This window comes from Ruditapes philippinarum, unplaced genomic scaffold, assembly GCF_026571515.1.
Source record: "Ruditapes philippinarum isolate M1 unplaced genomic scaffold, ASM2657151v2 ctg3737_1_1_1_1, whole genome shotgun sequence".
NCBI lineage: Eukaryota > Metazoa > Mollusca > Bivalvia > Venerida > Veneridae > Ruditapes > Ruditapes philippinarum.
In genome coordinates this window covers 237,954-264,676 of record NW_026859629.1, presented here as the reverse complement: position 1 = coordinate 264,676, position 26,723 = coordinate 237,954, and the positions used below count along the sequence as shown (strand labels likewise).

The window sequence follows — 26,723 nt, the reverse complement described above, 5'->3', positions numbered from 1 at the left end:
AGACTTTTTAAACACAGAGTTATGCCCCTTGATAAGTTATGCATTAAACATCATCTTAAGAGGAAAGATTTTTCTCTTTGGTCTCCCAGTAAAAAACATGAGTAAAAACACATTTCGTTCAATTTATATACTTTCATTATTGTTTTATTGACACTGGGATACTTTCTTAAATGAATCCTCATAAAATGATATTTGTTACTTTTTTTTCACAAATAAACTCTTAGAACAAACCTTCTGACTCAGATGAAGGGTTTTCTGATGTTCCTGTTACATTATGTTTTGTCTTATAAAGCCTACTTTCATCTACAGTTGAATAGAACAAATCAAGATGTTCATTATCTTTCACGAGTGTTGTACGAAAGTCTGAAACAATAGTAAGATAATTATATCGTTTTGGGATTAATCAACGTCACAAAGAAAGAAAATACGTTTTACTAAATGGATTTATTATTGTTTCATTCACGCAGGATGCTTCTGAAATGAATCTTTTAATGTCAAAACAAAATACTTTAAGACAAGAAGTTACTTAAATTCGCGTATTGATATTTATCAAACTTTAAAAGTGATACAATAAAACAATATCATTATCTGGCTTGAAGCAACCATTGTTCTAATATTTTTATTTATAGTTTTTACCCTTTTCGTCTACATCAAATACATTTTATCCAATATTTTTTTTAAAGACACAAATCCATTAACAATTTATACTTCATATATATCAATATTTTAAATTTTATTTTCAAATGAACTCTTACAAGGAACATTTTGACTCACATGAAGGGTCTTCTTCCGTTCCTGTCGCATCTTGTTTTGCCTTATAAAGCTTACTTTGATTTACAGTTGAATAACCGGGATGAAAATCGTCATTACCTTTCGAGATTGTTGTATGAATGTCTGGAACATTATTAGTTTATCATCTCAGTATTAAACAACGACATATACATGCTAATTAAACAAACAAAGTCATGTTAATTATAACTATACTCGTATATGTCGATGAGTTGTATTAAGAAGTTTCACTTACTTTACTTATCCATTTCAGTGACTTGGGTTGATTTAAAAAAGATAGTAATGTATCTGAAGTATCTAATAGTCTATTAAGTAAACTATTGGGTTCTCTGTCTGCAGGGTAGATGTGCAGATATATCCAAAGCGAAAGGATATAATCAAGCTATGGATATAAAATGCTATTTAGGGAATGTGTTCCGGCACTTTTTTACAAAACAGTTACAATACAGTTACTAATTTTTTCTCGAATACCAGTTTTCAAGTTAGGACTCTGCAAAGCATTTGAAACGTGTAAAATGAAGTACATGTATAAAAAACTAAAAAAAAAGCTCATTAAAAGCAATAAAAAGCAAAATCTGTAAAGATTATATCAGCCGTCACACGCCAAGAAGTAGTAATATTATTCAATTATGCAACTCATTACATCACCAGATAAATGCTACTGTGGATAAAAGTGACTGCCTTGTTTGAATCACTCGTATGGACCAATTTGTAGTAATCTAGTTTGTTGTTTCGCATAACAATGTGTCAGTGTTCATTGTCAAACAAACATCTTCTTGAATTCGTTGTTAAATGTATTAAACGCCATAGACTATGGATTTATAGATACTTTGAGAAAAATAAGGCAACAACAATTACAGGATTTTTGTTATAAAGACTGTGAAAATGATATCTAACGTGTGCTGTAGGAACTGATTATGACTCCATTTAATGTATATGTTGTTGCTTAACCATAGGATAGTATCCTTGACAAACATTTGACGAATTTTGACCTTTGATGGTCAACAAATAAATCGGTAGGATATTTGCAACTTAAATAGAAATTTACCATATAAGTTTTGATCTATAACATATCTCGTTCATTTTTCATCAATTGTTGTTTTAAATATAAATAGATATACGAATAATGTGGGTTCGAAAGGATAATGAATGAAGCTTTTGTGACAGTGTTTCTGAAAGAAGGCTATAAATTATGACAAGAATTCAAAATGATCACATCTATGCTAAATCATATACATGTAGTTCGAACTAATGTTTGAGATCATTTATATGGCGAATATTGAATTGGAATGATATTTACTATGGCATCATTGATTACAAATTATTGTGACAGGAAATTGTCTCCAGAAAATACTTTTTTTTTACTTCAAATTAATATAATTTTTGTCAACGCTTTGAACCCAACGCTACGTCATGTGAAGTTAACATTTCTCTATTATTAAGGTTTGCTAGAGCGCGTAGTTATGTGTATAACTTTTGTTTCTTCTGAAACACAGTAGCTGCAACATGCTACAACGTTGTCGCAATATATAGGGAACAAACTGCCCGGTCACCCCTCAATACAGTTGCTTAATTGGCTATCCAAGTGATCCCTAATGACTCTGTATTTACACTTTTCATTTGTTAATCTGGTTTTTTTACGTAATTTTCAAAACAATTAGTTGGTCATCTCGCCGGACAGTTTGCAAAACCGTTTTGTTATAAATAACTGAGCATTAGACTCGATGTATGAGAACAATTTCACCAAGAAATATAGCTCAATTTAATAAGCAGGTAAACAGCAAAGGCTCTTGCCTTATTTACGACCCAAACAGTTGTGTAAAATATGCTTGCCTTTCAATTTAATCCAAACATTACTTATTTTGATATATATAATTAAAACCGATTATTTAGATCAATTTAATGCTCACAAATCTGTATCAAAAATATATGTTCATCGGGAGGAGCGTATCCTTATGTTATTACATGTACAGAAATATGCTATATTGTTTCTCATCAGTCATATGTTAAGAAAATATTAACTTTACTTTACTTTACACAACTATACTTTATTGTATATACTGCAGGACCACAATGGATGTGCAATGAAATTTTAACTGGCTTGTGACCTTTAGCCTTTGTTCCTAAATAACGTTGAAAGATAATGAAAAGCGTTTCTCGACATCGTATAACATCCATTTCTTTAGTGAATTTAAACGGTACTGGGATCCTACATATTTACCGGACAATCAGTTTACCGGACAAAAGCTATTACTGCTGAATAGTGCTTTATTTTTTGCTTCGATTAAAAAATCATACAGTCTGAATCGTACACACATTTTCTATTTCAAAGTAAATAACAACAAAACCACTCTCAGATAAATATTGTTGATTCAGTTCTTTATCTACTTACTTGCCCTTTTGTTTACTAGTTATTTCATGACCTGGTCATGCGGGGGAATAATCTGTTCTGCGCAGGCCCGAATATTGAGACCCTTAATGGGGGTTTTTAGATAAGTTTTAGTCTTTTTTTTTCAACGTTACCTCAAGAGACAATTGTAACATAATTTAATGATAAAAAGTAATTTTAAATTTAGTCAAAACAGTATCTCGTTTTTGTGTTTTACAAAGAAGTGCAAATTAAAAAAACAGGGTTAAGGAAACGGGTTATGCCCATGGGAGGAAATTTTACATGAAATGTAAATAAAATAGATTTTATGGCTTTTGTAACATGCTACATGATGACCAAAAAGAAACTGTATGACAAAGAACAAATTTTCACTTGAATATTAAAATGTTTCATGGGTTAAAGGATCATGAATAATCACTACGTTAATTGATTTAATAGTGTTAATAGTGCTAATTTCAATTACACCCTATATGTTTGCCTCTTCATAACAGGCATGGCTGTCGTGTATATTTCTAGTGACATACTGTGTTTTTCAAATATTTTAACCTTGTCATTCAATAGTCGTAGTTTCCTTGCTGATTATTTAAATATTAATTTCAATTCACGACAAAAATTGTTTAAACACAATGTCCGGTAAATTGAGTTGTTTACACGATTTTTCCCTCTTATAATGCCCTATTTTAAAGACACATTTCTACAGTCAAATGTTTAACTTCATGTTTGATAAAGGAATGTTTACGTGCATTAAGAACCCAAAATTAATTTGGGTAAAATTCAATTCTTTTTTATTATCTTAAATAAAAGTTACAGACAAAAAACTTCATATTTTGTCCGGCAATATGTAGGATCCCAGTATGCCTTGTTTTCTGTCAAACAAAACAGATCTGCTCAAATGGTGTTTATATCTTTGTGAGTTGAAAAAACTAAAGCGTGAGATATTCATTATTTTATTACATAAACATGATAATATTATAAGCCAATTGGTTCAATTTAAATATTCATATATTAACTTCATCTCAAGAGGAAAGACTCCTCTGTTCCTCCAGTAAAGCAATACACTTAACAAAAAAGATGTTTGAAATGTCCAATCAAAATGCTTTAAGAGAGAAAGTAGATTAAATGCACATAATAGTGTCACGATCTAGACACGTGACGTTGTTGTCTTCACCGAATTGATATTGGTTATAAAGCCTAATGCAATTTGTCACAATTTAGGCATGTGATGTTGCTGACTTAGTCGAATATTCACTGGGTTATATTAATCTATACCTATTATTTATTATAGTAAAACATCACAAAGAAGAAAGTGGATGTTAAGTTTATAACTTTTAATAAAGTACTGAGCTCAACACTTATAGATCAACAGTTAAACATGAAATATTTCTAACACATTACATCAATGTTCTTTACAGATTGATGATATAATCATGCATTTCACACAAGAAAAATTCAATTGATAATGTAATCATGCAATTCACTGGCGAAAAGTTCACTCTTAGTTATACATTACCAAATGTAACTATTAATATAGCTTTGCATCAGAAATATCACTTAAAATTTGTGTTAATTTTTTTTTAATATGTTTCCTTAAATCTTTGAATCAATAGCTTAAATAATTCACAATGCTTTCCTAATTGACAACTTTCTAATTTTGATAACAGCGAAAACGGCTATCCATAGTTAAGAATACGCGCGAGAACAAAATGGCCCACCAGTGAACCATGACAAAAATAGCAGGCATTTTTACCTCAGATAAATATAAAATATATATAAATATTTGATATAAAGGAAACAGCTTATCAAACCTAAAAATGAATCAAAATGCCCATCTAGATAAAATAGTCCGCTTACTTTTAGCGCAAGCTTATTTAATTGAACTACTGTTAATCTAACCGAGCGTAGCTTCACGTTACAAAATTCTGAATTATGACTCCCCGAAAAGCGGCCATCCCACCATATTTATACTAAATCAAAACCGCAATCAAAATGCACCCCAAAAATGACTAATATTAAGTTACTTTTACAAATAGGTTAAACATTGTTTGACCAAATAAAATGTATCAATTAAGAATAAATACTAGGTTGTATAAAACGACCTGCCAAATATTCTTTATATCCTTGAAAAAGTGATTTAATTCAAACACTTCAAAACATTTACTGCTTTCTTAAAACACTCTACAGCTGCTTTATTTATATAAATAGGTCAAATTTACCGTGACAAATAATGTGCTCATTAATGTATACGAAATTTATACATGACTTTATTATTTAGAGTAGTAGGCTATTTCATACCTGGTGTTTTATGTTGAAGCATTTCACTGCTTTCAAATCCACTCTCACTAAAATAAAAAAGGGAAATAACCAATTTGTGCTTACCCGATACTCACCAAATACTTACTAAATTTGTATGTGCTTTTGAATCCCGAGAAGTAATATATTAACTTTAAAAGGACTTTATTCAAAACTATCAAAAACAATCCATTCTATTTGGTATCATTATATGCAGCATTTTATAGACATTAAATGTATAAGAATGATAAATGTAATTCTAATATCAACATGTATAGTGGATATCAGTATATGTCGTATTTAACTCAATCTGCTAAGTAAAGAGTCGAATGATACCAGTATAGTGGTACTCAGCAATAGATGCCATGGTAAGAAGTTATTGTTTTCATATAATGCTTTTAGACTATATCAAATAGTTTGGATATCTTTATCGAGTAAATAAACGGAACTACTTACAAATCTGTATTACAAAATATTCGATTTTTGGTGCTTATTGTATTTTATTAAAATAGCTGCTTTTACTCACCCTCCAAATGATATTGCAGTATCTATCTGTCTGACCCATTCCTACAAAATAAAAATGTACATTTATTATATTTGTCAATATATTAATATGAGTCAGTGTGCCTATTTTGACAAAATCACGTTCTCTTTGAAGTGCGCAAACATTGCACAATTTTTCAAAAATTGTTGAATTTCATTTTTTCATTATTTAATGCTTTTGAAAAGCTTAAAAAATCAAAATGCCATAAACCATTTGAATTTTAACAGCACGTCAAAAACCGAGATTGATATATAATAATCAAAGTGTCTTGTATCAAGAAAAGTAAACGAAACACTCGCGGCGATTTACATTATGGACAGTGAACATATGAAATTTAAACTTTGAACTTATAATCAATAGGGGCAATCTAACTGTACTGTCTGAAAAACATCTAACAAGTATGATATGTATAAAAAATCTGGAAACATATGGCCCCTCGGAAGTATTTATCACAACAAAATTACATGAAAATTGCAGACCCGGTTTGATTGAGTCTGTACATGAGGGATAATAAATAAGTGTAACATCCCTCACGCCCCCTAGCACAGGCCTGGGCGGTTCTCACTTAATAGTGCTGGCATCTATAAACCAGAATGATCATACAAATATAATAATACTGAAATGTTGCCAAATGTTTTTGAACTATAGGTTGCACAAACCTTTGCTGATATAAAGATTTTTTGAAAGTTTGACTGTAATTTTAGATTATATATTATTTTCAATTACCATATTCAACCAACATGTTTTTTTATTTAATTCGTTTTTTCCAATTAATCAGATGACCTGTAGTTGAAGGGTGACATAGTAGTGGTCAGATCAATATTTTGGATATGCATAGCAGGCATGGTTGGCAAATCTTATAATCGATATATACATGATCTACACATTAGCCCTGGATATGTGCCTTAATAATTGGAATGTTTTTTTTTAAGTTCAAGGGACATAACCCTGTCAGAAATTATTTGATCTTACCCACAACATAACTTGAACTAGATATTGTATGATGAATCTGTATTCAAAATCCATTTTAGTATGTGTGACCTCTGCACATAAAATGAAAGGGAACTGCACATAATTGGAATTTGTCTCAGTCCAAGGGACACAACTTTGTCAAAAAAGAAAGCTCGATCGTACCCAAAACAGAACTTGACCGAGATATTCTTATGATAAATCAGTATGCCTAACTTCATTTCAGTATGTGCAAACTTTGCGAAGAAAATGAACAGACCGACTGACAGATAGATCGACATAGCGGCCGACAGATAGTTACAAAGCAATATACCCTCCCTGTTTTAAAGTGTGTGGGGGGGGGGGGGACTATTCAAAGTATATAAATAGGTATACCGTCCTGTTTTGTGATGATTTACAGGAACACACAATTGGCGGCCTGTTAGCTTCTCTGAACGTAAGCTTAAATGTATAATCGTTTTCGTATGGTGTTACTCTGTCGTATGGTGTTACTCTGAAATCAAACAATAACATTGGTTTTAAATACATATTTAGTTTAGTTAATCAATACAAATTATATTAAGAAAAAATTATAACTTCACCAGTTGTTTTCAATAGAAAAACAGTGGAATTTGGGGGTATGACAGGAAATTCTGCTCATATTATAGTCGCAAGATCATAACCTGTGTTATAAAATTCATTAATTTTAAACAAAAGAAAAGTGATATTTAATCTCATACTCGTGATGTCTATCAGCTTTATATTTTATGTTTTTTTACTGTATGCCAATCGTGTTAAAATTATTTGAAAAATGAATTATGAGTAGAAAAACTTGAATATATACCTTTCAAAAGCGCAGATGGGATAAGATTTCTTTAAGTTCTTTGCATTCTCATTTAAATATACATTTAAACACCCTTCTGACACGATAACATAACGACGTTTCCCTGTAAAATTATATTAATTTAGTGTATTAAATCCCTATCAATGGTATCTGTGTGCGCCTATGTACGTGCCTTTGATGGCGGTGGGCAAACATGTATTAAGTGCGCATGCAAAGTTGCTAAAAATTTTGTTCAACCAAACGTAACTGTTTTTTTAACTGTTTCAATTGTCTTATATAAAAACAACAACAATTGTTGACAATATTAGTAACAGTGATTATAACATTTGTTAAAAAAGTAGTTCATGATTGCCCTTATATCCTTCCTCCGACTACAAAGGTCTGCGTAAAAAGGAAATCAATGGTTTGTATGAAAGTTAGTGATTGCTTTGTGAGGCGTAAGAAGCCACTGATATGACATTTGTTGGTTGCTATGAAGGGCACTGGTTGCAAATATGTAAGAGAATGCCAAATTCAAATTTGAATAAGCGTGTTGTCGGTCTACTGGACGATGTTTCAATACAAGTATGTAAGCTGTTCTTTGTGGGTATTCAGGAGACTGCTCAGATTTATTCGTAAATGTGTCGATAAAAGGAACATGTAATTTCCTTTTCCCCATGCCCCACAATGCAATAATTTGAACATCCTAAAAAGCGGTCAACTAGAAAATGTTTTGTTTCGAAGTTCAAAGAAGAAAGTTATTCAGTCAAGTTTTTTTTATATATATCATACACGACTATAAATCTGAATAAAATGTGAAGAGGTATAAATACATAGGTTTAACAAAAGAAGCTGCACACAACTACAAGCTTTAGTTGCACTTCTGAGAAAATAATGTTGTTTGTAACAGGGTCATCTGTTCGTGTCTTGAACATAATTGGATTTATTTCAGTAACTTCCCCTGTTTTGTTACGTTTAATTTTATGTAAACCAATGAGATGATCGCTTGCAATTTTCTTTCAAAATTTGTTCAGTCTGATTTTTTTAATGAGTTATGGGTGAGTTAAAAGCCTTTTCAGTTGTGGTTTTGATTTGTTGTTATTTGTTTTAAGGATTTGGGAATAATATGGTATATTTTTAAGGTTATAGTAGGTTAATAACGTCTATATTTCATAAACAGTATATGTATTTGAGAAGTAAAGACATGGTTTTCTTGTATTTAGTGCTGCTCTGTTGTGTAAATAATTGAGATGTTTTGGAAATCGCATTACCTTTTATCTTCACTTAAATTGTTCTGCCATTCACATTATTCTTGATAATATGCATACTTCATTTGTTAATTTACAGCACGCATTCACCGTATGAAAGAAGTGTTGGTTGGAGACAATGAGATGGTATTGATTTGATAATGTTTAAAGCATACAATTCCGCAAATCGGTAAGTCATCATTATATATTTTAATGATCAATGTATGTTATTATGTGTTCGTTGTTGCTGTTACTTGAAAATATCCATTTATTATATGTATGTAAGGTAAATAAATAAGTATCAAATGCGTACTATTGAACACGATAATGTAATGTGTCTTTTTTCATGAGTATTATGAGTAAAAGGGAGATAATTATGAAAAGATGGATCATTAAGTGAATATGCATTTTGTGAGATTTTATATGTTTTCAGTGTACTGAACTTGTTAACTAATTACTCTAGTTGACTGTTGATACTGCAATGTTGAAGCAGAGTGCAGAAACAGTGAATTACTGGTTTGAGACATGTTTATTAAATTGACAGTGTCATCATTATTTTGATACAGTGTTTTCTTATATTTATCAACAAAGTAATACAGCGAACTATTTAAAATAATAAATCTTTTTGGATTTGTGATTTTTTGTTCAGATTCAAAATATCCAAATGTAACATTTTGTGTACAACTGGGGACCTAGCCAAACCATGAGGACATCATTAAATGATACCTTAAAAATTAATCATGATCATTTTTTGTAGTAGACATCCATTCAAATAGTGAAGAACTATATTTACAATATGTGTTACATAAAACGTTTTTCACTACAATTTAAGAAAACTTAGACAAAAGAACCTGAGTACATCTAGAAAGATCTTAACAGCTTCATTTAAGATTCAAATTTACTGTCAAAATACATTTAAATTTGTGAAATTAAACTACAAAGGTTGACAGTGTCATCAACATATGCATGTGGTAGATCTACTTAACGCCTTGCTGATTTACGAAGGAAGTTATATCAACTGAACACCAGAGGAACGTTTTCATCCGTGCAGACAGTCTTCTCTCAAACCAACAGTGTATCTGACAGTTATTGGTCCATGACTCATGTATGGTTAAAAAGGGTTAGGTCAAGTAGCTTGTAACAATTTGATTGTAAGAAAAACAATAATTGTAAACTTGTTCAGAAATTGCAGAACATACATATGTATCGAATAAATTATAGTTATTCAGTTTAAATAATTGCTGCAATTCCTGACATGATTTTTCCTATGCGTTATAACATATGTAAGTCCAAATGAAATTCACCATTACATGTTTTAAATTAATTGGTAATAGTATTCTATTTCACCAATTTGAAAGTTTTACTTTCTTACTTTCGTTATATCCGAGCATTTACTCCAAATAAATTAAATATTTAACATTAAAGAATCATCTCAAGTCTGTAAATTGTTTATCAAAAATTCAAACAATTATTGACCTAGATTTTGACATCATTACATTAAACTTGTACAAAATATAAGTAGTTATAGTAGTTATAAATTCATCAAGCATTAAAGGAATTTCTGTTCTTGTTATCACAGTTAATTTCTAAAGATAAATAATAATTTCATTCGTCTATTTATCTCGAACCATAAAAGTGGCCTTAAACTGGTCGTGTGTTGTTGATTTTCCCACCATTTACAAGTGTGTTTTTTCATTAAAAGGTCGAGGAAGGGTATTTTTCCAATATCTATAAGATCATAGTTTTTTTTTACTGATATTCCGTGACAGCATTGACTATCTGATCGGCCATGTGATTGAATCACATGGCATTTTAGCAACATCCGTAGTTTAAGATGAAGTCTATAATCTATAATTAGAATAGTGTATACAATATCATAGTGAATGAAAAATACATTGAAGACCAGTAATTATTAAATGTAAATAAATAATCAATTAAATGTTAAATAATAATAATAAACTGTAATACTTTTAGTAAAAATGTATTCATTTAACAGACATCAATAAATTTACATCAGTAAATAAAATATAAAGATACTCCCTTAGGCTAATTGTTTTGTGCTGAATTATTTGCAAAAAATGATTTTGTGAATAATTCTTAAATAGTAACATTAATATTTCAAATTGCAAAAAAAAAATGTTTTTGTAAATAAGTTTAAATAGATAACGCTTCGTTTGCGACAGTAGCTTCTTTACACTTACATTCAAAATGAATTAACTCTATATCAGTGAAAAGGCTTCAATTGAGACACCTCTAAATTATTTCATTAACCGGAAGATTAGAATAGTGTTAAGGGCACACGCCTTCTTTTATTTGGGAACCATACGCCGCTTTTCATGGAATGGCACGAAAATGTAACATTGAAGGTTTTACGATTACCGCCGTATGAACACATCTGCGGATGTTTCTAAATTCAAAATTACCACAGTTAAATGTTGAATTCTGCTTAAGCTGGTGCTTGCACTTTCTATTACCGTCCATGGACAGGCTCAATCAAACTGAGCCTGAAACATGTTCAATTTTGTCTTGTTAGGCTTTCTTTAGGGGTTCTTATTTCTCTCTATTTTAAACAATCAACATCAATATAGACTTGAAATTGAACTTCTATTATATTCATCATAAGTGACCCATTAAACAAGAAATTAGAGTCTCGTGCAGAGGAATGGAGAGAAGAGACAATGTCTGAAGATGACGAGAAATTCGTGCGGTATTTCATTCATGTTAATTCACGTCAAATAAAGACTCTACTGGAGATTTTCTTTTCTTTATGACGGATTATAGAATTGGAGAAGCAATGACGAAACCTTCACACTTGACACAACCTGCTGAAAGTTGGTCAATGAGCTCATTTTATACATCTCCATCAACACCAGCAGCTACATAAACATCTGCTAGTGCAATCATGACCACTTGAAATGCAAAAACTTGGAACATTCCAAAAATCCTAAATTATCTAGCTTTTATGGTGAGGACAGTAAAGGGGATCCAACAAGGGAAATGTTTTTAATTTGAGAAGCAGACATTATTGGCAGACAAATTCTCTGAAGAACATATATTATTAGGAATAAGACGCTCAGTTAAATGAAACGCTGGAGACACAGTGCAAAGATAAGTAACTGGAGTTAATGTTCAAGTGATACAAAAATTGGATACTTTCTTTGGCAAAATCGAAACAAGAGAGAGTATTTTGAGGAACTTTTAGTCGACTCAACAGAAAGTCAGTGAGTATGTTACTTGCTACTCATCCAGTTAAGAAGACACATTTAAAGGGAGACACAGGCAAAATTTTAATTTCTTAGTTTTTAATTTTTTATTCATTATTCTGAAAATGTCATCAAAATGAATGCACTAAACAGTCAAAAGAACAAAACTTTTCTCCATATAAAGAATAAAATGGTGTTTTCCTAACTTGACCCGCGTGGGTCAGGTTAGAGCGCTATGATTTCACAATAGTTGTCTCTGTGTTCTCTGGAAACGTTAAAGAACATGTCAAATCAATTACTTAGACTTGTTTCAATCATACAATATCTGCAATACCTGTTATAGTAACTTCCAGGGTTTGTTCAAATCACATGACTTGTTTTTAAACTATTCGGTGATTCTGTTGGCGACCAAATTTTTCAAGAAGCAGATCTACATACAACATGATCTTTTTCGTTCAGATGTTATTCGAGAAAGTGAATTAACGAAACAAAAAATGTTTAGCTGTACTTAGAAGCGCAAAGCCAGGAAAGGTTACAATAAAGCCAAAATAATGTGTTCATATTACATGTTTTACTTATAGAGAACTTGAAATTTAGCAAAGTGCAGTAATTATACAAGAATATGGAGACATTAGCTTACTTCTTAAAGAAAAGACACGGTAGAATGCCACAAATGATGATAGATGGAATAAGAAATCAAATCAAACACTTTTTGTTGGAAAAATCAGAAAGTCAAGGTCGTCCTGGTGTTCATTGTTGCACCTATCAGGAAGAAAAATGGGAAGTTGATAATTTGTCTGGATGAAACAGCAAGATTGTTAAAGATTTTTATGCTTACCCAGAATTGATGCATTCTTTGATGTATTTAAAGGAAGCAAATATTTGAGTAAAATTGATCAAAAAGCAGCATTTCATCAAGTAGAAATAAAGAAGCTCACAAGGAGAGAACATCCTTTACTTTAGGACCATTTGGATTATATGGATATGTTACAGTGCCATTCAGACATTCGAATTCACCGCCACTTAACAAAGATTGATGGAAGAATGTTTGGAGATTCATACATGAAAGTATGTATCTTATATTTGGATGATTTGATTATTTTCAGTAAAACTTTTGAGGATCATCTACGAAATCTAGAACTGACTGTAATTTAACAAACTACAAGAGTGTATATTAAATTATCTACAGAAAAGTGCTTCTTTATTTAACAAAAAGTTAATTTCTTAGGACCTGTTGTAAGTGGAACTGAGACCGATCCAACCAAAATAGAAATAAAAGCCTGGTCTACACCAAAAAATGCAGATGAACTTCGATCTTTTCTAGCATTTGCCTAATAATACCGACGTTTCATTTAAGGTTTTTCACAAATTACACGACCACAATCAGAACTATTCTTCTGCCAACTTCACCAAATAAATTAAAAAAGTAACTAAAGAATGTGAATGGACAGATATAAAACAAGACGTTTTTGATCAGCTTAACATAACTTTATCATCTCAACTTGTACTTTGCTTTTGAGTTACCGTTTGAGCTGCGCACGGATGCATGAACAAAAACACTTGTCAGTGTACGATTACCTCACCAAATACAAGATGATAATACAAAGTCATTACCTATACAGGTTGCTCAATTACAAAATCAGATAAAAGGTACTTGTCATTTAAGCTAGCAGTCCTGTCTCTCAAATGGGCTGTCACAGAAAAGTTTGCCGCTTACTTAGCATTAAAACACTTCACAGTGTTGACTGACAACAATCTTATTACACATGTACTTACATCAGCAAAGCTGGATGCAACAGGTCACCGATGGGTTTCAACTTTAGCAGAGTTTGATTTCGACATTGAATATATTCCTGAAGTCAATAATGCAGACGTTGATGGAATGTCACGATATCTATATCAACATATTATTCAAGATAATGGAAGGGAAATGATAAAACTTGAACATTACGTGATTAAATCAATATGTAGTAGTTAAATCCACAACCTTACTTTGAAACTCTCCAACTGATACATATATGATTGAGGCTACTGAAAACCCTAGCCAACATATGGCACAGATAGAGATGACACCACCATGTGATGAAATTATGATAAATTTTATTGAAATAGAAGCATTCTGTATAAATATGTAGGAATAAACATCAATCAATCAGTTATACAAAATTCTTCAAGTCATATTAAAAGGACTACATGATAACATCTACTAGAGAAGGAACTCTTGCTTTACGGGTTTGTTATGTCCAAGAATGCCAATTGATGTCAACCATTGGGTTTCAAAAGTGAAACTGTTGTCTTAGAAGAAAAACAAATACTAGATCAATATTATTATGAAACGACGCACCAACTTGAGATGGTCTTCATGGATTACTTAACACTTGAGCCTGCCAAGGGAAGAATAGCAAACATCCTTGTTATTTAAACCATTTCACGAAATTAGTCTTGACGATACCTACAAAGACTCAAGCTGCGAAACATTACCACAAAATAAAGACTGTGACGTCACAAGATATGATTCAGGGGATTTGAAAGATATAGATTCGGATATGGGAGGAGTTATTTATGTTTAATGTACGGCAAGGGGGGCGCCCATATTCCCAATAACAGTGATGATAATAGTTCTATAGAATTAGTACAGAATAGCAATTTGAAAGACGGTAATATTTAGACTAACAAAGAGAGTGACTATAAAGAAGAAGACCACAGTGATAAAGTCATTAACGTAGATATTGAGGGAAGTGTGGAGAGTGTTGCTGCAGACACTTTACCAGATGAGGAACCACAAGAAACATAACATCTCGAAATAGAGAAAACAACAGAGGAATTAGTGGATACAAATAAACAGAACATGGAACATATAGATGTAGACATTATTGAACAAAGTCATTCATTGAATACTTATGATATTGAAGTTGGAAATGTTGAAATATAGAAGAAAGAGATTGTGGATGAACAAAATATACGGAATTAGGAACAAAAATACACATAATGCTCAACTGAATACACAGAATGAGGAGTGGAACAGAATACACAGAATGAAGAACAATATATACAAATTGAAACAAAAGAAATACAAAGAACTGAAAATAGGGACCAAAACCTACTCCTAGAAAGTGCAAAAGAGAAAGAAGACAACAAAAATGGTTTGACTCCTATCAAATGCACCAAATGGTGGCAATGAGACCATATGACTCTAAGCTTGAATCTTTATGCCTTAAATGTACTTATGACATCAGGGGTACTGAATTATGTAGATTCTGAAGAAGAAAATAAAGTTGTGGACGCGATCATGAAATATTTTGTCGACATACAATTTTTTAATTGAAATGAATTTTACATTGAAATGAAATGTATAAATAAAACAAAAACACCTAATGACCTTATTTAAGGCACGATTTTGTTTTGTCTATATTATGTTTTCTTAAATTACATTGAATTGCAGGTATCAATGTAGAGAGAGGGGAGAAAATAATGTATGTTAACCAATTTTAAAATTAAATCAAACATTTTATTGTAAAATAAGTAAAACTTTATTGTTAATCTAATAATTTTAAGTTCAAGTCATTTAATTATTCTAAATATATTAAATGATGTGTACAATTTAGGTCTAAAATCAAAGTAAAGAATGATGTGATGTAATATGGAGTCAGCTATTACTTGTTGAAAAGAGCCACCAGTAAGAGTTGTATGTCAGTTGTACAGTGTAACACAAAGCTTGAAATAGAGTAGAAAGGAGTACAGATAAACTGTATATGGTAATGTAGTTGATTCTTGTATGGAACATACTAAGAATGAGTATACTAAAGAATAAGTGTTTTCATATTGTGAATATGTCGAGACTCTAAATAATAAATACAGACAGCAAATCACGTTTTTAGAGAAAATTAAATAAAAATTAAAAACTAACTTTAAAAAGGGATAAATCAGTCATTAACAATTAATCAAGAAAGTGATAAAGTTTGATATCTACACAATTCAAAGAAAGAAAATGTATAGAATGTCCAAAACGTGTAACGCTATTAATCGATCCATTCATTATTATAATAAAAAAATAAGTAAATAAATGAATAAATAAATAAACAACACTTTTATATAAGGTACGTAAAAACGCATCCTTGTTACCAATTACGGTAGGATACAGAACATATTATGAATTTATAATTGTGAATATTTATGTATTATTATATCTTGTAAATTATTTAAGTTCCATGAATTACACTTTTAGAGAAGCAGATTTTAAAACTTGATTCTAAGTTCCTGTAACAGACTAGAACAACATTACAGCACTTCTATAATGGGCCCCTCATAATCATTGTTGTAAAAATTTGTAAGAAACCAAGCCAATTGTCAAGAAACTGTTGGTAACGGCGGCCAACGGACGTACTTCTCTTCTGAGTACTTTCTTTTTGCTACCGGAGTTAAAACTGATACTTATAACGCTTTCCAAACCTCTTTCTGTGCTCACCTTGGATCTTTAAATACCCACTGAATTTACATTGACTTGCATCTAATTCAGCCGAAGTCGCCGAGTCTGAAATGGAAGCATTTAAAAGAAAATTATAACAGCATAAAACGCAATAAAAATCTTACCAGACACTTTATTATCTTTATAATAGAAGTGTTAGGGTAACTTTAAAAAGCCTGAATTTATTATCAAATTATTGCCTTTTCAATTGTTTAGAATTATTTAGACAAGCCCTAGCCTTCGCATTTCAGATTGTGAAAGGCGTAAGGACATAATTTACTTAATATATGAAAAATATTTTTGCATCGCAAGTGCGAACTAATCCTAGATCTTCAAATGTTTTATTTACTCAATTTTGTAAGTATGAGTAAAAAGCACAAGTATGTAAAATCAACAAAGAATGTTTAGCAATGTACACGTACATTACAGTTTCAAACATTACTTAAATGTGCTAATAAGATACATTTTATATGAAATATGAGCTTGATTGATTAATTGATTAATTAATTTATTGATTGATTGATCGACTTATTTATGTACTTATTGTGTTGTTGAAACTATTATGTATATATTGAAATGTATATCAAATAAATTATTTTTTCCCGATTGATTTCCCGAAGTCAAACACGCTTATGAACTACATTGTGTACGTATTGTGTTGCAAAAATTAATTAAATTCTGTCAAAAAAACCTATTAGATGGCATTCGGGATACGTCTTACAAATCTTCTAGCACTGCCGATTATTTTATATAATATAAATAATAAAATCTTAACTATATTAAAATAACACGTGTACACTAATTGCAAAACGTACATCTTTGTAAAAGCATTGTTGTGTTAACCATTGAAATTCTGGGGATATTTCGTGAAATAAATGCAATCCAAACCGGTATATCTCTAACATTTTGAATAATAACGCTTTGCCAACCTTTGTTTTAGTGAACATTTTATTGTTCATAATTCAGTAGGTTTACGTATATTATAATAGTAAATTGTTCATTCGTTCTTCTTACGACTTATTTCTTGACGTAATATTTTTAATTTATGTGCGGCTGTTATTTATGTATTCACGAGCTTACAACTACAACACAGCGTCTGTTGTGTTTTTCCGTGTTAATTGACCTTATATATTTAAGTTATTTATGACTTTATTGTGACGTCATCACTTTTAATGCAATAGCGACGACCTTGTTTTGACTACTTTGACTGCAGTTTGCTGACATAGTCACTGTTTTTTAACTATACATTTCTTAATACACATCCGCATTCGGTAATGGAATTGATGTCATTTTTCAGTGTTATAGAGCCATTTCAAGCAGCAGGCCTCAAGAAGATAACGAAAAACTACCGTCCTACTAGTATTTCCTAATCACTGTTCAAAAACGTTATATTGTTGAAAGAAATCGAAATGACACAAAATTTGCATACAGTTGCTTTGAAAACAAACAGTCTGCTTTTAAGTCAACGGGAAATGCCTTACTTTATCATAATTTAGAATTCTTTCATTCAGGTTTCTGTTCTAGACAGTACAACATGATTGTGCAGGAAAATATCGAGACCTGCGGTGTGACCATTTTAAATGATTTTTTCCTATTTATATTGGCTACTGCGTTAGTAACGTAGTAGATTATGCAAACGTAAAACACTATATATTGACGCTTTTGTCATCATATTTTCACGAATTGAGATGTAAGGAATAATGGATTTATTTACACATGAAACTAGATCATTATTTACCGTTAACTTGAAATTTCATTTCATTTTTCCCATTTTACTATCCGGATGTTAGTGCCGTTTAAATTAACGAATATCCTCTAACACTCAAATATTTTTCACTGAAATCAAATACTTGCAATACAGTCAGATGGACTGATGCAACGTGATACGTGAAAAGTGATGAGCTATATTTGTTAAATTAAATTTTTTGTTTTTTAATCATCAAAAATGTCAATTTTATCTTTTCATTTCTGAACTATTCGAACGAATTAAGATACATTTCACCAGAACTTACAATACTAAATCTACTTTGAAGTATAAATATGACCATTTGTCTTATCTCTTCTTTAAAGAAAATTTAAAAAATCGTATGATAATCAAAGTAATTTATTTTTTCCATTTATGAATCGAGGAAAGAATATGCCTTTATTACAAATAGGAGGACCATGTTTGCCATACACTGACCACCTAACTTATAAAGAAATAGAAAATATTGACAAAGTAATTAAAGCTGGTCCTTAGTAAAAAGTAAATAAACTTATATCAAACTTCAAGTCTGCATCTGGAACTGTGCACATAGTCTAAATATCATAGCTGTAGCTCGATTGAAAAAAAGTCATCTGCCATCACAATTCATTTACAAGTTAAAGACGTTATTACACACATAAACAAAGCAGGAGAAAAGTGAATTTTTTTTCAAAACTTTGCATGTTTAGAAAGGTTCATAATTGAAACAAATTTATAAATGACAATTAGAGGTCAATGTTATACATTTGGAGTGTTCTGTCTCTTAAACTGATTTTAACGCTTCATTTTCAATAGTAGATAACGCAAGATTAACTGTACTGACCTCTTAATTTAAATTATATTTATAAATATGCAAAATTTAAAACAATAAATCTAGCATGCATGTTTCTATGCTGCTTCAATAAGTCTTCTGCAAAAGGGGCTTAGCTAAAGAAAATATCCTTAGTTATCTTCATTTAATCACAGGATTTCAGCAAATGATTTATCAAATTGTAAGTAAATAATGTGCTAAACATGTCATTGAAATAACATAAGATGTTTTTGTTGAAGTTGTGAGCTACCTGCTCATGAAAATGCATAAAACTGACATTAATCTGACCAACATTTTTAAAGTTTTATTTCAATCAATATTTAAATTAGTATATTTTTCTTGCTTTGTAAATGTAAAATGATGAAGATGAATGGTATAACATTTAAGAATTTAAAGTCAAGGAATAAAGTAACCTGAAAAAAATCTATGCCACATAACATTAATATCTGTATTAAAACTATGCATATGCTAAAACTGTTGAGCTAAATACAACAATAAAAGTAACCTTTTATCAAAATTAAGTGGAAAGCCAAATTGTGTTTGCAGATTTATATGTGCATCACCACTCTCGGGTGGAAATGTTACGATAACGGAAAGCAGCCAACCAATATATCTTACCTAAGTTATTATGTTTTATATTATGGAAATGAAACAAATGGAAAGAAACAGGGCACTTATGATGTTACCCATATGATAAATTTTAAGTACCTTCCTTTTCATATATAAAAATGTAAATTTACCGCGGATTTGGTCAAGTTAATTGTTTAATTGTCGTTGCGGCCAGATAGGCTGTATCTTTAAGAAATAAAATAGATAATGTATTTGTATTTAACAAGTATTTATCTTCAAAAAAACGTTAAATTTCCAAAAATCGGATTATAAATGGAAAAGCTATATGGTATTTTGTAAAGTAGGTATCCGTTGCGAACGAGCATTTACATATAGCGCCGGTAAATTATCGATCGATGTGCCTTTATCGGTGCGCGCATTTACATAACTGGGAGTGTCTGATCCCTGTAATATAAATCCCTGCTAGTATTTGCTGTATAAACGAGGAGACCGGCAAATAGCACAAGAAATGTAGGTCACTAAATCCTTGTGTATTAATAAAGGTCCTGGATCCCTTGGTTTCCTGTCATAATTCTGGAAACAAAGTGATCCCCCGGAAGCATTAATCACAACAAAATAACATAAGAATTGCAGACTCGGTCTGTACATGAGAGTTATTGAATAAGTGCAACATTCCTCACGCCCCCTAGCACCGGCATGAGCGGTACTCAATTCTCAACACTTTATAGTGTTAGCATCAATGATCCCGAAGGACCAGAAAATAAACTCTTTCTGTCTGCATTGAGGCATTTTGCCGACATAATACAATACTTACACTAGGGGTTATGCAGACGCTTTCAGTAGATTACTCTTAATCAGTTAGGAGGCAGATTCAAGCGTCTGCATAATACTGATTTTATTAGTCTACTTAATAAAGCCCTTTATAAGTAATTAAATCTACTGTTAAATACAAATAGTACCCTTGAACGAAATGATAATGTACAATCAGTATACACATGTATATAAAGCTTACTCATTTACTTACTTACTTTAAAATTAAACACTTTTTACTTTAAACAGGGTCTTTCAAATTTCAATTTGAAAGACCCTGCTTTAAGTTACTAACACAACATATGCCTAACTAGCCTCAGTAACAAGGATTTAAGATTTTCACTAACACTTTTAAGGTTGTAGGTTTGAATCTCAAGGAAACATTAATTTCTATATTTCTTTTTTATATAACCTTTTTGTAGTTTGAAGCTATAAGTCTTAAAAATAAATTTAAAAAATTCAAAAAGTAAATAAATAAATAAATGAATAAAATAAATAAATAAATAAATGAATAAATAAATAAATAAAAAAATAAAGAAATATAGAAATAAATAAAATAAATAAAATGAATGAATGAATGAATGAATGAATGAATGAATGAATGAATCGTATAAATAGATAAAAATGAATGAATGAATGAATGTATGAATGAATGAATGGGATAAATATATAAAAATGAATGAATGAATGAATGGATGTATGAATGAATAATGAATGAATGAATGAATAAATTTGCGCGACTGTTATGCCATTACCAATAACGTGTAAGTGTGAATTTATTTATCGAAAACTATACTGGTAATTCGTAATAAAGAATTAGTTATTGCCAAACAATACCTCCCTTTGTTTAGTGGTATGTTTATTTGCTTTAAATAAAAACTGTATAAACATAATTATAATGCGCATTAACTTTCCTTTATCTTTATTTCTAATTTTTAACTTATACGTCGGCAATAACACGATTTAACAAGATATCCGGAAAATATATCGAACATTTTCGATTTACCGTCATTAAAATAATGTGTGAAGTTTTAGATAAAATATAATAAAGATCTTGCAAAGTTTTACTATACATGTATGATGAATGAAATATCTGCATGAGATTCCCATCTATAAGCGATATTAAGATCCCCTAGTAACGATCTTATCTTACCTGATGTATGAAAAGGTTTTACGTTTGTAACGAAATATATGTTGTTTTATCATTGCCAGAAGTTTGAAAAATAGTGTCTAATTTATAATAAACTATCATGTTACTTTGCCAAATACATCCGTTTGATATATATAATTATAGTGTTTTTCCATTTATTACATTGCGTGCACGAATATGTTCATAAACGTTAATAATTTTAAAGCGATTTCACTCGAAATTTTGCATATATATAAAGAAGACATGGAATTGTTAATATCTTAAACTTATTACAATATTAAGTGAAACATCAACACAACTAGTTATTCTTAGCTGATAGGCGTGGTCAAGATCTAATAATTGACCAGTCGCAAAAGGCAGCGCGTGATCACGTGATTTAGTTGGACAACCTCTAACATGTCTAAAACGACCAAAATTTTCTGACTGGTAGCATATCCACGGTCCAGTGATTCTAGTTTTAAGGGGTATTGCAAATGAGAGCAACCCGTAATCCGGACATTAAAGGATATTTGGGGGGGGGGGGGGGGGAAATCTTGCTGTAACAAATGCAAATTACTTTTCCCCATAGGCTCTTAAAGGCCTATTATGCCTCCGTAATGCTTTAATTTTTATTGTTCAAAAGCTTTTTATTTTCAGTATACTTTTATAGTATCCAAAGTTTTACCCATAGGCCAATAACCTGAACAATCATTTAAGATATAAGAACTGTTATAATTATCTGTTATAAGAACTGTTATAATTATCAAGTATTTTGTATGGAAGTCATAATACTACTTTGTTTACATTTTGCTACTTTTTCATGTTATGAGCATCAAACATGCTTTAAAACCATCATTTTAATGTTATAAAGTTCATTTTGCCCTTTCTAAATAAGTTATTTCTGACGCATAATGTGCCTTTAAGGTGTAGTTGTTCTGAATCTTTCATATTATTTTCCATAAAATAATGGCGAATGGAAAGACAAAAAATACAAAAATAATGCAGGTCCCGTGTTTTCCAAGTGGAAAACGCACATTGAACCAATCTCAAAAGAAATATTTTCGCTATTGCTCCCAAAATTTAATACATTTTCAATTTTTCTAATTATTATCACTCTACATTTGTAAACAAATGCAATATATGTAACTATACACTCATTTAAGCTGAAAAAGGATATTAATAAAAGGATATATATTACGTCAGGTGATTCGCAAGCACCTTAGGTCTGCCCCTAAATGCTTTCTAATAAAAACAGTTAACTCCTGCAACGTTTCCTGAAATAAATCTCTGACATCAAAGACGCTTTCAGTCACCTAAGCGCTTGTAAATACCTTACACGCGTTGATACTGTAGCAAGAACTAAGTCCGCTTTGTGGCAAGATAGTTTAACCTTCAAGCTGAGTACAATAAATATAAGGAAGACAATTTGTCCGTTTTCCCAGATACAGTTGAAGCATACATTACAAATAGTTTAATTTACCGTTTAATCATTCTACATCGTTTCAAGAGAAATGACAGCATATCTTGACCAGTATTTATTAATTTTAATTGGAAGCTAAACATTCACCCTTGTAATTTGTTGGGTATCGTTTGTTATTAAAGTGAAATTATGCTTCATTTTTTTCCATTTTCAAGTTGAGCTGATTGAAAATATTTTAAAACAATGTTAGAATGAGACCGGTTGATATTAGAAAATGTTTAAAGATTAATTTTCAATCAGATTAAAATATATAAAAAAAAACTCTGTCCCACTCTTTATTAAATATTGAATGTTACAGGTAAATTTCCGATTGATTTTTACACAAACTTCCGTGGATCATGTGATTTATTTATTGTCCATGCGAAGTATATTGAAAGAATTGGAATTATGGCAAAATGTAAAAATTTTACACTTAGCCCTTTTAAATATAAAGTTACTTGTTTATTTTTTACTATCAAAATATATTAATCAAAAAAATTTTGCAACATTTCAACGTAAAAATGTGTGTAAAAACGCTGTAACCACAAATATAAAAACCCCCCGATAGATGCAAAAAAAGTCTGCTAAAAACCACAACAAACGGGATGTAAGATCTTTTTTCTTGTAAATTTAGGATGCAAAAAGCGAAGATTTATATTGTGAGAAATAATTTTTTTCAATGCTTCAAGAAAACCCGCGTCCTTTTTAGTTTCACCATATATAAATACGCGGCGATGAAAACTGTGGTTTTTTCACGAGCTTTTTTTATTTCCTTAGAAATAGAGAACCAATTGGGGGCCCGAATGTATACTTCAAGATAAATAAATGCATTTATAGATTGCTCTGTCCGTTTGTCTGTTATACTAGATAAAAGTTACAGGTGTGTCGCACAATTCAAATAAAATCCCTTTTTTCATAATTTTCAATTATCAAGTTTGACTTTATTTGTTAAGATATCCTTATGAAACATATACCATATTGTATGAACACATGTCTACCTTAAGATAAATAAATGTATTATTAGATATATATATGGAACGCCTGGACTGTCTTATGTTAAGAATGAATGATATACCTGGTTATAATTAACTGTCTTTCTGTAGAGTCCGAGATACAAAACGCTGGGTGGAAATCCTAATGTGCTCAGTTATTGAAGTGCTATGTTGTGTGCCGACTGTATTTTTAATCAGTCAAGTCATGTATTGTCAGGTGCATTAGTCGTTCTGTTCAGTTCTTAAAAAACAAACAGGCATGTGTAACACAATTATGTTGATGTTAAAAAGATATATGTTGTTGGGTGTGACAGTTATTATGTTGGTTTATAATAATATGGTGGGCTGTTTGGTGCCTTCTCATCATGTTCAACCATGAAAATAAACAGTTGAGTGGTACTCATAAATTTTGTTTGGCTGAGGCAGTATATTTTGGGTGATACTATTATTTTTCAGTTGGCAATGACATGCTGTTGGTCTGTTTTATTCCTTCTGTTCAGTCGTGAAATAGAACTGTTTAAATGGTACAATCGTTATCTTAAATGTAACTATCATTATCTGGTTGTGTGCTGATTTATCTTCTTCAGTCAAGTCAATGTGTTGTTCGGTGCAAAGGTCGTTATGTTTCAGTGGTTTTTTGGACTATCATTATGTTCAGTTCAGATGATAAACTGTTCGGTGCAGAGGTCATTATGTTCAATAGTGAACACAAAATATCCGAACATAATATTTAAGTAAGGGAAACCTATTTGAGTCACACATGGCCACAGTATATAGAACATTAAATATACATGTAAGTAGGGTAGCGCAATAAGTCACACAGTTCCCACATTATGAAGAAATTCTATATAAGTAAGGAAACCTAATTGAGACCACCCTAGGCCAAAATATATGGAACATTATATTTAAGTATAATCACATGACTAAAGTATATGAGACATTATATATAAGTAAGGGTAGCCTATAAAATAGACTCAAATACATTTCCTGACTTAAACAATTATGTCTAATATATTGTGGCCACGTGTGACTCAATTAAGGTTTCACTTACTTTATAGAATTGTCTTTATACTTTGGCCATGTTTGACTTTATTAGGCTACCCTTGCTTATATATAATGTTCCATTTACTGTGGTCATGTGTGTCTCAATGGGGTTTCCATACTTATATTTAACGTTCCATATTACTGTGGCCATGTGTGACTCAAAAATAGGTTTGCCTTACTTGTAGATTATGTTTCCCATATTTTTTAAATTTCGTTTTGGATGTGTCCACGTTGTGGAGTCTAAAAAGTTTTACCAACCCATTCCATTTATTTTTTAATTACGGTTTAGTCATGTGGTTGACTTGAACAGTTTAAACCCTTTACCCATTAATTTTAAAATTTTTATTACTGTGGCCCATTATACTGTAACAGTATAGTTAAGGGTCAAAATTAACTTGATAAAAATAACCCATTGGGGTATTAAATATCCATAAGATCTTGTCCCAATTTATGGAAATAACGGTTTTAAAGCTCCCGATGGTATTTACGGGGAAAAAAAAATTGTTTTGGCAATTTAGTGGTCATTAGCCTCGACGTGACCTATTGGGAAATTAGTTTTTCTGTTTGACGCGAAGATAATCCGATGAACCCCAACATAATTGTAACGACACTCACCGCATTGTAAATGAACTTGTGCCCGAACAGTTATCTCTGAACTGAACATTAATACGGTATCAACCACAGTTTGTCTCATACTGAACATAATGACTTCTGCACCGAACAGTTATCTCTGAACTGAACATAATGACATATTCACCACAAAGTTTGTGTTCACTATGAAACATAAACCTTGCACCAAACAGGATTCAATCTGAACTAACAAATGATATCAATAAAAAAAGTTTTGGGGTTACTATGAACTTTGCCTCTGCACCGGGAACAGGTCATATTCTGAAACTGAACATGGAATGACCTCTGCACCAAGGATGGTCTTGAAAACTGAACATAATGACGGTATCACAAACAGTTTTGTTCACTACCTGAACAAAAGGACTGGACCTGCACCGAACAGGTACAGTCATCTGAACTGAACATAATGATTCTCCCACCGAACAGTAACATATCTGAATGACTAATACCTCTGGACCGAACAGTAACATTCATCTGAAACTGGAACATAATGACTTCTAACACCGAACAGTACATCATCTGAACTGAACATAATGACATCTGCACCAAAACCAGGATATCATCTGAACTGAACATTAATGACGGTAACACCAACAGTGGTTTGGGTTCAACTACTGAACAATAAGAATGATCTTCTGCACCGAACAGATATATCATGCTTGAACTGAACATAATGACGGGTATCACAAAACAGTTTGTGTTCACTATCTGAACATAATGACCTTGCACCGAACAGTTAAATTCATCTGAGACTGAAGCATAATGACTTCTTACACCGAACAGTAAATTCATCTGAATCTGAACATAATGACCTCTGCAAACCAACAGGATATCATC

At 31.1% G+C, this 26,723-nt stretch overlaps 1 protein-coding gene across 1 annotated transcript in view; it reads right to left on the bottom strand.

Annotated features, from left to right (window-relative positions):
- Positions 1–220: 220 nt before the first annotated feature.
- LOC132757297 (uncharacterized) overlaps positions 221–26,723 on the bottom strand; it is a 62,114-nt gene continuing 35,611 nt past the window's right edge. The window contains exons 4-10 of the mRNA XM_060748542.1: positions 16,698–16,763; positions 7,804–7,906; positions 7,356–7,473; positions 5,994–6,034; positions 5,471–5,517; positions 775–894; positions 221–363 (exon numbers count right to left, since the gene is read on the bottom strand). Coding sequence (XP_060604525.1) covers positions 221–363; positions 775–894; positions 5,471–5,517; positions 5,994–6,034; positions 7,356–7,473; positions 7,804–7,906; positions 16,698–16,763 — 638 coding nt within the window. The remainder of the gene's footprint in view (positions 364–774; positions 895–5,470; positions 5,518–5,993; positions 6,035–7,355; positions 7,474–7,803; positions 7,907–16,697; positions 16,764–26,723) is intronic.